Here is a 15,027-nt window from a genome sequence, read left to right on the forward strand (position 1 = left end):
AAAAAATGAGAAATACGTTAACACAATCATTAAGCTACTACTATCATTAATAATTAAAACTATCACTGTTTCTTATTATCTATAAAATATTTCACACTACTGTCCTTAGAAGCTAATTGCTTTGTTATGTTATAAATAATATTTCGCGTATTTTGTAGCTCCAAATCGTCTTCCAACGCAAAATATTTCAATCTGAAGTCCGCATGCTTCCAGTGTTCCATGGGTGGGACGTTTTTAATTGTTTGCATATCATATATCTCGATTTTAATCAAATGTGATGCATACGCCCCGTCGTCTTGTCCGGATGATAAGTTTGCAACACCGTCTGGTGAACTTTTGCTCACATTCGAAGACCGTTTCACAATTTTGGGTTGCTTTTTAGGTCGTTCAAAGAAACTATCGATATTGTTTCCTGAACGTTTCTTTGCGATGGCTTGTTTAACTTTGAAACCAAGCGTACCCTCTTCATCGCTTGATTCGTCTTTATTATTATCCGGGTAGTAATAGTTCTTGAAAGTATTTTCAGTGAACTGAAACAATATAAAACAATAATTTACACACTGTCTACAATCTTGATAATTAAAACACAAAGAACACAAGTGAAAACAAAACAAAGTAAGTTACGGTAATAAAAGACATACTTACATCCATTGTTGGGTCTTTCTATAAACACTTAAACACTTCACTGTTGAATTAACACTATATTTCTATATACTGCAATAGATACAAGGAGCTCTGATACAGAGGACTGCCACGACGGTAATACTTACTCAAACTCATTTCTCTTCGGCTTTTATACTGTATCACTATGACCAGGGTACAGTACCGTTAAAATCATGTCTCAACAAGTTCATCTAATACATACGCTCTCTTTACTAAAACCCAAATTCAAAAGCATAATAGGAAACAATAAATCCATTGTCAGTATAAAATATAATAGATGTCTACCAATAAAGCAATTATGCTGTTATAACAATGAATAGCAACGTACAAAAATGTTGACGTATTAGACTAAATCATGTTGAAACCAGTTGACATGTCTCGTTCTTTTTTTTAAATCACACAAAGTAACATGTCTCAACAAGTTCATCTAAACAGACGTTCTCGTTACTCAAACCCAAATTCAAAAGCATAATTTGAAATAAATCCATTGTCAGTATAAAATATAATAGATGTCTACCAATAAAGCAGTTATGCTGAATACAATGAATAGCAACGCACAAGAAATGTTGATGTATTAGACTAAATCATGTTGAAACCAGTTGACACGTCTCGTTCTTTTTTTAAATCACTCAAAGTAACATGTCTCAACAAGTTCATCTAAACAGACGTTCTCTTTACTCAAACCAAAATTATAAAAAAATAGATATAGGAAACAATAAAATAAACCCATTGTCAGCATAAAGTATAATAGACGTCTATCAATAAAGCAATTAAGCTGTTATAACAATGAAAACAAGTGCACAAGAAATGCCTCACACACCTCGTTATTTTTTTAAACAATAGAAAGAAACAAGTAACTACGAGTTTACTTTATATCGGAAGACTAGGTGAAAGCAGGTTAGTTTGAAATGAGAAGTTTTCGAAGAATAAGTTAGGTTTGGTAAAAGGTTAAGGTTAGTTTAGGCTGCCAAAGGATTACTAGTGTAAATTATACATCAGAAGAAGGTTAGAACTGTATTCCTTATAAATCGAAATAGCTCCAAGAGGTAATAAGATAATGCGGGTTATTAGAGTTGATAGTTAGAGTACCTATGCATCACAAATAAGTAACTATCGCTAATACCTATTGCAAATAGCTATCGCTAATACATATTGCAAAATACCTATCTCTAATACCTATCACAAACACCTACAGTATACACACATAAAGAAGGCATGAATGGAGACGTCGGTGGGTTAAGGAAAGGGTCCAGGCAGGTAGTATGCTCGGTAACACAATAGCGCGCCCGAGTCGAGATCGAACAATAGAAAAGGGTCGATGAGCCTATTGTTACCGTGGTGAACAAGGTGTATTGTTAAATTAGCGTATTTCGTAAGTCCCTGAAGGAGGCGCCGGGCACTGCTGGGACCTAGCGCAATCAATTCAAATGGGGGGCTATTTGTTTTTTTTTTTTTTTTTTTTTTTTTTTTTTTTTTTTTTTTTTTTTTTTTTTTTTTTTTTTTTTTTTTTTTTTAGGTTAGCATGGGCGGTGGTGGCGGTGCCCTGGGGTCAGGATCGGGGACCTCTGAGAGGCGGGGCCAGAATCGGGGAATACTTTCTACTGTAGAGTGTTTGGACTGGTAATTTGCTAGTCGTCCTAGGTTCGTTTCAGGGTATATCCTATTGTGTTAAGGCGTGATCTTGAGTTACAGTTACACACTAGATCTAACTGTAACAATTTCTTACTTTTTTAGGCTATGAATGTCACATTTTCTTACAGTTGAAAATATAATGCCATATAGAAAGCGCGTCGTCCTCAACAGGCATTGAGAGTATGCCATAAAGTTGGAGCTTAACTTATAATCATATATATAATAATCTAATTCTAATAATCAGCAAATGATGATAGGCAGTACGGTCGGTGCCCCAACTTAAGTACCTACGTCGCCATAATGTGATACTTATGTTAGGGAACCGACTTACATCTCACCGCGCTGAGTTGAAACTACCAATTTCCTTTTGGATACAGAAAATATAGAGATGCTGGGAGGATGATTAATTCGCGCGGTTTGCGTCTTTAACACGTTGTTATGTTCGTCACCTTAGGTACCTACTAGCCGGACATAGGTTATAACCAATATAAAAAGCAATCAGTCACTTCACTACTAGATTGTCCCTGTCAAACTACTTAGTTACTGGCGGTTCATCTCTTCTAGTGTCTTAGTCGATTAATCATACAAGTAAATGACACCTTCCGTCAAGCTTTGCCTGGCGGAATTTCCATGTTTATTAGTATTCTATGTATATCTGCATCAATCTTTAGCAATAATACCGTTAAATTAGAATCCAGATGTTTCCGAGCCATTGGTTCTAACGCTTAGTCGATAACTCGCGGATTCAGTGGATGCCAATATCTGCGCTCCTAACGACATCCGTTCTTGATTGATTGTCGCCTTAGTCGGGTCACCGCAAACCGTGCTCTCAATCCACAATATGCACTTATGGCACACCACATAATACGATATAAAAAGAGGATTCGAGAGGCAGAAGAAGAAGAATATTTGGTGGAATATGTTTGCAAGAAGACCCGTTACGAGCTGCGGGTGTTCCAGCTGCGATTGGGCCATTGTGGCATTTCATGGCTCCTCTACACGATGGGCCAACGCCGGCCACTCCAAGGGACGCAGCCATGCGGTAGAATGAGATAGCAATATCACTTGCTCCCTCTAATGCATAAATGAGTCCCTTGGAGTGGCCAGCGTTGGCTTATCGTGTAGAGGAGCCATCAGCTCGTTCGTGGTGTGCGTGTCGTGGCCAATGCTGGAACCAAGTCCGCGCTCACTAGACTTTTTGCCGAAAGGTGTGATATTTCGGCGGTTCCCTGGGAATCTGCCGAATCCTGTACCAGAAAAGGAGACACAGGAAAAGAATACTGCGACGTCTGCGACGTAAAAACAATTTTTAATTTTTATATTTATTGTATGTATGTTAGTCTGCAATGTATGCACACTATGCCCCTTTATTGCCTGAAAATAAAAGATTTAGTTTTTTTTTTATAACGCTTGTCTATTACTATAGCACGACGATATCAGATGCACGATAAACGCCTAACATGACGAAGAAAAATAAGTACGCCTGCTCCAGGTCAAATTCATAACCTGTTATTACAATCCGAAAACGCCTCAAGGACACAAAATCACAGAAATTGTTTGCATAAAAACTTAATTTAAAATTGAAATGAATTCATCTTCCCTACGGTCGCTTCAGACCCTGGCTCGCGTGGTGGAACGAAGGATTAAGCGGGATTAACCTATATTCCGACATGTCATCAATTTAACGCCGAATTTGACGAATCATTTCGGATTTGCAATCTTGCGGGTTTACCATCTATTGTCGGGCGGGTATCGCGGGATTATTGAATAATAACCGTTCTTTGATATTCCAATATTGGTTCCGATTCTTTTGAAAATACACATGTATTTTGTATGGCTCACAGTGTACCTATGTTATTTTGTAGAATCCTTGTTATGATAAGAAATATGATTTTGAGGTTAAGATTTAAGTTGAATATAAACAGTAGGTACCTAGTTAGGTATTTTAAATTGCTAATATACCTATTTACCTAAGCTACACGGTAGGTATAGTGGGTAGTCGTAGCTATTTACTTGCTATATTTAGACGATAAATAGCCAAGTTCTATAAATAATCCCTTGTATTGTGTTAATTTGTCACTAAGCCATAATTAAGGTTTTAAGCCAATCATATGATTTTTATCCTACTTGTTAAATAAGTAGGTTGAATGGTGTTTAATCTCTAATCATGGCTTAAAATTTACTAATTATAAATTCATAGACCGAGTGAGAAATTCACACCCAAAACAAAAACCCCCGAAGCGTAATTAACGAGTTTAGTAAACTGTCCGGCGCAGATCGAGTCCCGTCATTTTTCCCCGTCATTTTCCGGGGATCATTAAGCTAAAAACCGCTCATAAAAAGCGAGCCTTCGTCAGCATTTATTAATCACTTTATGACAGAGTTATTTACTCCACCGCCTGCGCAGCAATCACACTATAATAACACCTATAAGACTCTTTATTAAACCAGCTTCAAAACTAATTTAGCTCATAACAGAGGGCGCCTGAGTGCAAAATCAAAATCATAGATTAGACAATATACATGTCCGATCTAAACATTAACCATTTAATTAAAAATAAAACAGTCACCAAAGGCCTTGCCAGGATAAGCTACGTGATTCTGCCTCTAAAGGAACTTTCTAAAATGGGAAATCAGTAATTTGGATTGCCTTTCATTGAATTAAATTGTTGTTAACACCACTAACAACAGGGCTATGACCGCGAAAATCGAAGTTCGCAAATTGCGGGGATTTTTCTCTATCACTCTAATTACGCCTTCGTTGGAGTAAAAGAGAAAGGTCGGGCAATTCGCGAATTTCGGTTTTTGCGGTAGCCGCTCAGTTATCATTTAAAACTGAAACGACGTGTACAGTCCACACAGCTGCAAAAGTGCTCGCTGTAGGTACAGGTACCAAACATTGCAGACAAAAAGCTTCGTACAATAAAGTAAATCAACATTGTCTACCAATGCACCAATACAAGAACTATCGCCTTTTTATAATGGCAAGTTTACGGTACCCGAAATGGGTCTGACCACGGAAGAAAGAATGAGCGCGCCGCGACTGCTTTGTTTTGTGGGTCTGACCCTGGTCTTATAAAGTAGCTAACACACTATCGCACCGCACCAAGGTCATTGTGGGACACACCCATAAGTAAGAGGGAGAAAGAGATATCGCTTTCTCCCTTTTACTTATGGGTGCGTCCCACAATGACCTTGGTGCGGTGCGGTAGTGTGTTAGCTACTTAAGATCTAGCAGCGTGTCGGACTTAAGCGCTAGCTGTTGGAACCGATGCCGGGTTGGTGGTGACCAGCGCGATGCCCAACATCACGGCACACACTGTCGTTGTCATGTAGTAAACGATCGCGCCCAGAATGGGTTGAGCACTGACCTAATGAGATCCAGCAGCGTGTCGGACGTGAGCGTGTCCTTGGTGAGCACCTTATTCGTGGTGTTGGGCTGCTGGTAGTTGGAGGAGCTGATGCCGGGCTTGATGGTGGTGACCAGCGCGATGCCCAGCATCACGGCGCACACCGTCGTCGTCATGTAGTCCACGATCGCGCCGAGACTTGGCTGAACACTGACCTTATGAGATCCAGCAGCGTGTCGGACGTCAGCGTGTCCTTGGTGAGCACCTTATTCGTGGTGTTCGGCTGCTGGTAGTTGGAGGAGCTGATCCCGGGCTTGATGGTGGTGACCAGCGCGATGCCCAACATCACGGCGCACACCGTCGTCGTCATGTAGTAAATGATCGCGCGGAGACCGACCCTGAAAGCAAGGTGGATTAATTCCTGGAAAGGGATAGCGTCCAATATATATAATTAATAATATATTGTAATTTTATTTTATTTATTTTATTATATATAATTATACTACTGCTGCTTAGTTACCCATTATTTGTATGTCTTGTTGGTCACATCTGTTTACATATACCTCTATTTTCTCATGCACAGTCATCAATAACAATACACTGGTTACATTTTTATATGCAGAGGTGTTAATTAAGACTGTTAAGCTAATACTCGTAGGTTTACTGACTGTACTTTGGTACTGATTTCGACTAGCAAGGAGAAGTTTCCAAAGTTGAGAAATTTTCCATACAGAATGTTCTCAGAACTTAAATTTTACGAACCATAAAAATTATTCAGGAAGTCGCTGGACACCGCCGTTATCAATTATTTTAACTGACTGTCTTATTTACGAGTTTATTAAAATAATACTAATAGTACATTTTTTGATAATTCTCATAGGGAACGTTCTCATTGGAATAATTTAAATTCTCGTGTAAGTTTCCGGAAATTCCCGAGAATGTTACTGAATTTTTGAAAATGTTCTGCAACTTGTACATTGCTAATTTCGACTCGATTCTCGCAAACATTAAATAATGGACTGATAGTCTTATATATCCATTTTTTTCTGTCGTTTAATGGAAATACGAGGTGTAATTTTCGTTAAGATAAGTAGCATTTTAAATTATTTAATTATTTTTGTATTTAGGTATACTAAACTCACCTGCCAGATAGGCTCAAATCTAGCGAGCCAATAGCTGACACTATAGAAGACACCAACAACGGGACTATTAGACACTTGAGCATTCTCAGGAACAGCTCTCCAGGGTACTGGAAGTACATGACCTCCCGCCGCGTGAACTCGTGCCCCGAAGCCCGCAACCCGCATCCTAGGAGCGTGCCCGCCACCACGCCGATCACAGTCAGGAATGTGAGGAGGTTCTCCCGGAGGAAGGCCCGGATGCCTCCTGTTGCTACAGGCATGGTCGGTTCTGTAAACAATAATATATATTAGAAAATCTGGATGAAAAGAAAATACGTTTAGAGTTAGACCAAGAAAAGTCTGCAGCGATTTTTATAGCCAATGCAGTGAAAATGGTATTACGTCATAATTTCATAGAAATTTGACGTTTAAAATAACACTTGCATTACGTGGGCTATCAACATCGCTGCAAACTTAATCTTGGTCTAAGTGTAGCTATTTATAATTTTCCAATATTTTTCATGGAACCAACTTTCATAATTATTTCCTTAATCAGCTCATTTATTTTGGTCGTAATACGAAAGACGTACCGATAGAGTTAGACCAAGCCAAAGGACCAAGCTAAGTTGACACTGCCAAATTATTTAAAACGTCATCAAACTCATCATTTCATCATATATTTATGTTTAACGTTTAAAATACTTTACTCTTGCACAGTCTGTGCTATCAAAATCGCTGCTAACTTTGATTGGTCTAACTCCAAGCCTAAACACAAGAGGTGGGTGGCATTTCTTTTTACCCGACTACGGCAACGCAAAAGGAGGGTTATGATTTTGACCGGTATGTATGTGGGTATGTATGTATGTATGTATGTATGTTCATCTGTTCCCTCATAACTTCTAAAGTACTTATTATAATTTAACAAACGATATGTCATTCGAATCGTCTTAATCGCCCGCTGGTTATAGGCTATATGGCGTCACAAAAAAATGAACACGGCGCCCTCTAGAGGTCATAAAGTCATGAACCAAAAAAATTAAATTATGTAATGATGACGTGTTATACATCATTTTAAAGAGCTCAATTAGCACATTTCAAATATATAAATATTGTTAGCTTTTGCACCCGGCTTTGCTTGCATGCGCTATATAAAAAAATAATTTATTTATCGGTTAGGTAATTCGAACTATCAACCTACAAGCGCTCTGGAATCTATCCGCGTGTTACGCGACTACGGAGACACAAGAAGGTTTTTGCAAAAGAAATTTGTTTGGCCGCTATACATGGTGTTTTTATAATGTCCTGCAACATTTTATAACGTGAATAGGTATAGAAGTCCTGATCAGCCAAAATGTATGAAACAGTAAATTTTTTTACAAGACACGTACCGTACGCGGTCCGAAGACGGGCGCCTTCAGCGCCCTTGTACTAAAAGTGTCGGGCGTAGCCCGCCGTACCTACGCGTTCCAAAGCCGGGCGCCTACGGCGCCCTCATACTAAAAGAGTCGGGCGTAGCCCGACTTACGCGTTCCAAAGCCGGGCGCCGAAGGCGCCCTCATACTAAAAGTGTCGGGCGTAGCCCGACGTACGCGTTCTAATGCCGGGCGCCTTCGGCGCCCTCATACTAAAAGAGTCGGGCGGAGCCCGACGTACGCGTTCCAAAGCCAGGCGCCTTCGACGTCCTCATACTAAAAGTGTCGGGCTACGTACGCGTTCCAAAGTCGAAGGCGCCCTCATACTAAAAGAGTCGGGCGTAGCCCGACGTACGCATTCCAAAGCCGGGCGCCTTCGGCGCCCTCATACTAAAAGAGTCGGGCGTAGCCCGACGTACGCGTTCCAAAGTTGAAGGCGCCCTCATACTAAAAGTGTCGGGCGTAGCCCGACGTACGCGTTCCAAAGCCGCCGAAGGTGCCCTCATACTAAAAGTGTCGGGCGTAGCTCGACGTACGCGTTCCAATGCCGGGCGCCTTAGGCGCCCTCTTACTAAAAGAGTCGGGCGTAGCCCGACGTATGCGCTCCAAAGCCGGGCGCCATCGGCGCCCTCATACTAAAAGTGTCGGGCGAAGCTCGACGTACGCGTACCAAAGCCGCGCCTTCGGCGCCCTCATACTAAAAAAGTCGGGCGGAGCCCGACGTACGCGTTCCAAAGCCGGGCGCCTTCGGCGCCCTCATACTAAAAGTGTCGGGCGTAGCCCGACGTACGCGTTCCAATAACGGGCGCCTTCGGCGCCCTCATACTAAAAGAGTCGGGCATAGCCCGATGTATGCGTTCCAAAGCCGGGCGCCTTCGACGTCCTCATACTAAAAGTGTCGGGCGTAGCCCAACGTATGCGTTCCAAAGCCGGGCGCCTTCGGCGCCCTCATACTAAAAGTGTCGGGCGTAGCCCAACGTATGCGTTCCAAAGCCGGGCGCCTTCGGCGCCCTCATACTAAAAGTGTCGGGCGTAGCCCGACGTACGCGTTCCAATGACGGGCGCCATCGGCGCCCTCATACTAAAAGAGTCGGGCGTAGCCCGACGTACGCGTTCCAATGACGGGCGCCTTCGGCGCCCTCATACTAAAAGAGTCGGGCGTAGCCCGACGTACGCGTTCCAAAGTTGAAGGCGCCCTCATACTAAAAGTGTCGGGCGTAGCCCGACGTACGCGTTCCAAAGCCGCCGAAGGTGCCCTCATACTAAAAGAGTCGGGCGTAGCTCGACGTACGCGTTCCAATGCCGGGCGCCTTAGGCGCCCTCTTACTAAAAGAGTCGGGCGTAGCCCGACGTATGCGCTCCAAAGCCGGGCGCCATCGGCGCCCTCATACTAAAAGTGTCGGGCGTAGCTCGACGTACGCGTACCAAAGCCGGGCGCCTTCGGCGCCCTCATACTAAAAAAGTCGGGCGGAGCCCGACGTACGCGTTCCAAAGCCGGGCGCCTTCGGCGCCCTCATACTAAAAGTGTCGGGCGTAGCCCGACGTACGCGTTCCAATAACGGGCGCCTTCGGCGCCCTCATACTAAAAGAGTCGGGCATAGCCCGATGTATGCGTTCCAAAGCCGGGCGCCTTCGACGTCCTCATACTAAAAGTGTCGGGCGTAGCCCAACGTATGCGTTCCAAAGCCGGGCGCCTTCGGCGCCCTCATACTAAAAGTGTCGGGCGTAGCCCGACGTACGCGTTCCAATGACGGGCGCCATCGGCGCCCTCATACTAAAAGAGTCGGGCGTAGCCCGACGTACGCGTTCCAATGACGGGCGCCTTCGGCGCCCTCATACTAAAAGAGTCGGGCGTAGCCCGACGTATGCGTTCCAAAGCCGGGCGCCTTCGATGTCCTCATACTAAAAGTGTCGGGCGTAGCCCAACGTATGCGTACCAAAGCCGGGCGCTTTCGGCGCCCTCATACTAAAAGACTCGGGCGGAGCCCGACGTACGCGTTCCCAAGCCGGGAGGCGCCCTCATACTAAAGGAGTCGGGCGCAGCCCGACGTACGCGTTCCAAAGTCGAAGGCGCCCTCATACTAAAAGTGTCGGGCGTAGCCCGACGTACGCGTACCAAAGCCGGGCGCATTCGGCTTCCTCATTACTAAAAGAGTCGGGCGTAGCCCGAAGTACGCGTTCCTAAGCCGGGCGCCTTCGGCGCCCTCATACTACTTCGTGCATTTCTGTACTGAGGACGCCCTCGCAAAAATAATATAAAGTGACTTCAAAAAGTTAGTAACGAAATCATGACCCCAAAATTAATTAAATAAAAAATAAGTTCAAAAACTAAAACCCGACTACTGCAAATCGCGCTCTAAAAAGTATGAAACAAGATAGAATTCTTATCTGAAATTATCAAGCAGGAAATATTATAAATGTTACCATATTTTTATATAAAAAATACAACGTAATATAATTTACTACATTTTTTATATATTTACAGAGGTTCAGAGGATAGCCGTGGTCGTATGCCATATTATTTTTAAGTTTATAATCGTGGCATACGACCACGGCGATCCTCTGAATCTCTATAAATATATAAAAAATTTAGTAAATTGTATTACGTTGTATTTTTTATATAAAAATATGGTAACATTTATAATATTTCCTGCTTGATAATTTCAGATAAGAATTCTATCTTGTTTCATACTTTTTAGAGCGCGATTTGCAGTAGTCGGGTTTTAGTTTTTGAACTTATTTTTTCATAAAATATTTGTATATTTGTATCCGTGCATTTACGAAATAAATAAATATGAAATATGAAATATTGTAACTTGAAACATTATAAGTTTTGTTTCTAGCCATTTCTAAGAAACTATAGAAGAAAATCAAGAACTTATTTTGTTCATTTTATGCGCAATAATTTTTAAAAAATCGCATTTCAAACCACTTTTAACATTGGACGCTCTCACTAACTTCTAGGCTTTTCTATTTTAAGGAGACTTTGTAATTCCTAAATCAAAGCTTGGACGTGCTCACTCAATCAGCCCGCGCGATTTGAATGTCAAAGGTGAACTCAAAGTATATAACTTTCTCAATTAGGTACCCGTTTACTCTGAAATCAGCACACTCAAGTAATTGAAGGTTCGACTTTCTAAGTGGCAGGTACCTACAAAAGACGATTAAAAGTACCCATTAAAAGTCTTTATCACATTGTTTTAAGGCTTACATGGATCGCTAGTTCAGTAATAAAATAGTTCATTGAATTAACAAAAATATGGACTAAGTTATAATAATCAAACTATTAGATCAACTATGTTCTCATTAAGGTTTCTTTTTATATATTATTCATTTATATATTATTTTGAAAAAATGCGTAAATCACAATTTTTTTTTTCGATAACACCGAACTACTATTGTTACCTGAGAACCACTTGTATATAAGATTTGTAACAAGACAAATTTCATCGGAACATGGTAGGTACCAATTCAAGGCATCGGCAAACTGCGAGATATTTTTTAATGTATATATGTATCTATAACGACTCTCATTTGTTTCATCGTGTGCTAATTCCTGTTCACATTCCAATCAAACTGTAACATTAGAATGCTTCCTATCCACCGGGCGCTGTGGTTTAATATTAGTCGGCCACCATCTTGGCACTGATGCGACACGTAGTTGTATAAACTATTGTAGTCCAATTAGTACCCGGCGGTGCTGGGCCAATGTTGGCGCCAAGCTTGGACGTTGGCCTTATCCTAGTGACCGTTCAGTTATTGACCTTTTGCAACAATGATTCGCTAGCTCGTTTAGATCCGGTAGCGGGGATGGCTGGCGATTGTGATCTTGGCATGTAGCTAAATTTAGGATTGAATTACGAGTATTGTGTTCCACGAATACTTGGGGGACTGAGAGTTGAGCTCATTTACGAAGATACGAAGAACTTGCCGAATGAGTATATACGACAGTATATATACTTGGTCAAGCAAATCTTGTCAGTAGAAAAAGGCGCGAAATTCAAATTTTCTATGGGACGATAACCCTTCGCGCCTACATTTTTCAAATTTGCCGCCTTTTTCTACTGACAAGATCTGCTTGACGCAGTATAAGTATTTAGCTAGATGATCAATTCGTTCACTTGATAAAGACGGGGAAAAAATCTTCTCAAAGTTGCCATTGCCTTATCTACATTTCTTATTTATCCCTCTTTTGTAGTGACACTAATAATTAGCTGGTCAGACAATAAATCTATCCATTTCATGACCAACGGACCGTGAGATAACACAGGGATCAGACATAAATATTATCAGACGCTTGGAATTTCACAATGTAAGGGACTTAGAAAAGCGTTACGCGAATTTAGAAAAAGAGAGAGTGCAATGAGAAAACGAACGCCAAAAGAGATTTTCATTAGCTACTTATTAATTCAGAAGGTTGCACATTTCACACCAAGAGCCTGAGAGTAGGTAACACTTATAGACCGACAAGAAATTGTAGTAATTAAAAAGTGGCAACATCGTAGTGTCGTCCCTTTCAAATCAATCTAAGAAAACGGGACGACGACGACACTATAACGTTGCCACTTTTTAATTTCTACAATTTCCTGTCGGTCTATTTGTGATATTTACTCATGGCAAAGAAAATACACAGAGAAAAGAAGAATTTTCTCTACCTGATCGTTTCCGTTTTATATCTATTACTGAAAATTGACCATTCAAAAGACCATTGAGTCGTCACATGATTTTTTCCATTCGTCCTAGACGTTGCAAAACCCATTTTTGTGGTGTTTCGCCGCAAATAGTTGGTGGGGCTCCGCGGTGGGATGGGAGCTCGCTCCCCGCGCGGATGTTCTGCGGAAATCTTGATTTAGTGATATCGGGATCAGAGCTGTCCCCTCTGTCGCTCACACGCGGCTCGCGGCACCAATCACGACCAGTGCGCAATGCCAGGTTGCGAAAACTAAACTCTAATTTTGTATGTTTGGGTCAAACATAAACATAAACCGGCGAGCATGTAAAGTCAGACCGGTATCGTCTTGGGTCGTCCTATTCGTTTTTCGTCAAGTTCTTTGTCCTATTCTGCTCTCGTCACTCATTCTATATTGAAAGCCACCGACGATTGGAATGAATGTATATAGAATGAGTGACGAAAGCAGAATAGGACTAATTTAAGAACTTGACGAAAAACGAATGGGACGACCCAAGACGATACCAAGAAAAGTCTGCAACGGATTTGATAGCCGACGCAGTGCAAGTATTCAAACTTCTATGAAATTATGACGTATAAATAACACTGCTAGGGCTATCAAAATCGCTGCAGACTTTTCGTGGCTTAACTTCTATGAGGAATGTTATGAAAGTGAAGGAAGCGAAAGAGGTATGTCAGGATCGTAGCAAATGGAAATCCGTGGTGGAAATAGGCGTGACTATATGTATGTATGTATGTATAAATATTATCAGACGCGGTGGCTATAAAATTTACTATGTGCACCTATTTGTATAAAATTTGTACTTAAGCGTGTGTTGCGCTCTCTCGGAAGGGTTTTCACGGAAGACCAGCGTCGAGATCCTTAAGTGGTATCTTGACATTAAGCTGAGTGGAGACCTTTTCAGTGACGCTTAATGATAAGTTGGTTCTCTATGTCTATGGTTGCCATACGTCCGGATTTGTCCGGACATGTCAGGATTTTTGATCTTTTGTCCGGATTACGGCCGGACTTGGCAAGTGTTCGGATTTTTAGGTATGGCCTTATAAAAAAAATGTTTACGTTAGGTATATACTGCGTAACGAATGCGATGCGGCGCGGGCGCGGGTCGTACGTGCGCGGAGAGGGGGCTACGGGGTTGGGCGGAGGGAAAGGGGATGGTAGATCCACGATACAGTACACCGCAGAGAGCAGCCAAATCTCTGTTACATGAAATGTCCGGATTTTTAGGGTGATGTCCGGATTTTTATCAGGACATTTAATACTTCCATATGGCAACCCTATCATGTAATACTTAAGGTAAATTGAAGCGTTTTTGAATAAAATCTCTTCTATTCTATTCTATCCTAATTTTAGAAAAAGATAATTCAGTGGACAACACTATAAAAATTAACGACTCGGGTACATTGTGATTTAACTTGCGATGTCTACAGAAGAGGCGTCCACAAGTTTTCTATAAAGTATGTTTGACCTGCTTAATGAGCTGGGCCGAGACAATTACCTATGGCAAACTTTAAAATTAGTTTTCCATGTAACATATTTTATGAATTTATAGGTAACAGAGCGGTAAGGAGTTCCTACTTCGTACTTCTGTTTAGTGGCAAATGTATGAACTCGCAATAACCCCAATTAATGTGTAAACAGGCCCCAATGTGAAGGCCAGCCACACTTATCCCGCCTTACCTATTGTGAATAACTCTATGGCAATATATAAAAGGCAAACTTAAAATCTGCGTATTATACACCTGCGTAGTAGGCACCAACAATGAACAGACTAATCTGCGAATCCCTTTTATTGAATAACGCGACAAGAAGAATTTATTGATATCGTTCAAACAAGCCAAAGAATATTATAATGGATATCTAAATCAAGGATTAAATAAAACCAAATTACATTTTTTCGACAAATTTATTATTTGTCCAAAGGAACATGACTCACTTTCATTGGTATTAAAGCCAAATTGGTATGATATATTCTTTTCTGAATACTCCTTAACGTTGAACAAAGTTGAAGCCCGAAACCCGATTCATATAAGTAGGGTTTGCAATCCGGATCCTAAATGTATGAAATTATCCGGATCTGGATCCGGATCCGCGGATCTTCCCATACATTTCGGATCCGTCGTGCAAACCCTACATATAAGTATTATGGTTTTGATAC

General features: G+C 41.5%; 1 protein-coding gene across 2 annotated transcripts in view; it reads right to left on the reverse strand.

The window, feature by feature from the left end:
* Positions 1 to 15,027, reverse strand: part of LOC134671765 (excitatory amino acid transporter 3) — a 62,926-nt gene that overhangs the window by 34,444 nt on the left and 13,455 nt on the right. The window contains exons 2-3 of one of the 2 annotated variants that reach the window (XM_063529591.1): positions 6,788 to 7,055; positions 5,861 to 6,043 (exon numbers count right to left, since the gene is read on the reverse strand). In XM_063529591.1, the coding sequence (XP_063385661.1) occupies positions 5,861 to 6,043; positions 6,788 to 7,047 (443 nt within the window). In that variant the 5' untranslated portion in view covers positions 7,048 to 7,055. Of the gene's footprint in view, positions 1 to 5,666; positions 5,839 to 5,860; positions 6,044 to 6,787; positions 7,056 to 15,027 lie in introns of those variants that run through there. The other variant, XM_063529592.1, reaches the window with a different exon arrangement.

Source organism: Cydia fagiglandana, chromosome 16 (genome assembly GCF_963556715.1).
Source record: "Cydia fagiglandana chromosome 16, ilCydFagi1.1, whole genome shotgun sequence".
NCBI classification, from domain to species: Eukaryota; Metazoa; Arthropoda; class Insecta; order Lepidoptera; family Tortricidae; genus Cydia; species Cydia fagiglandana.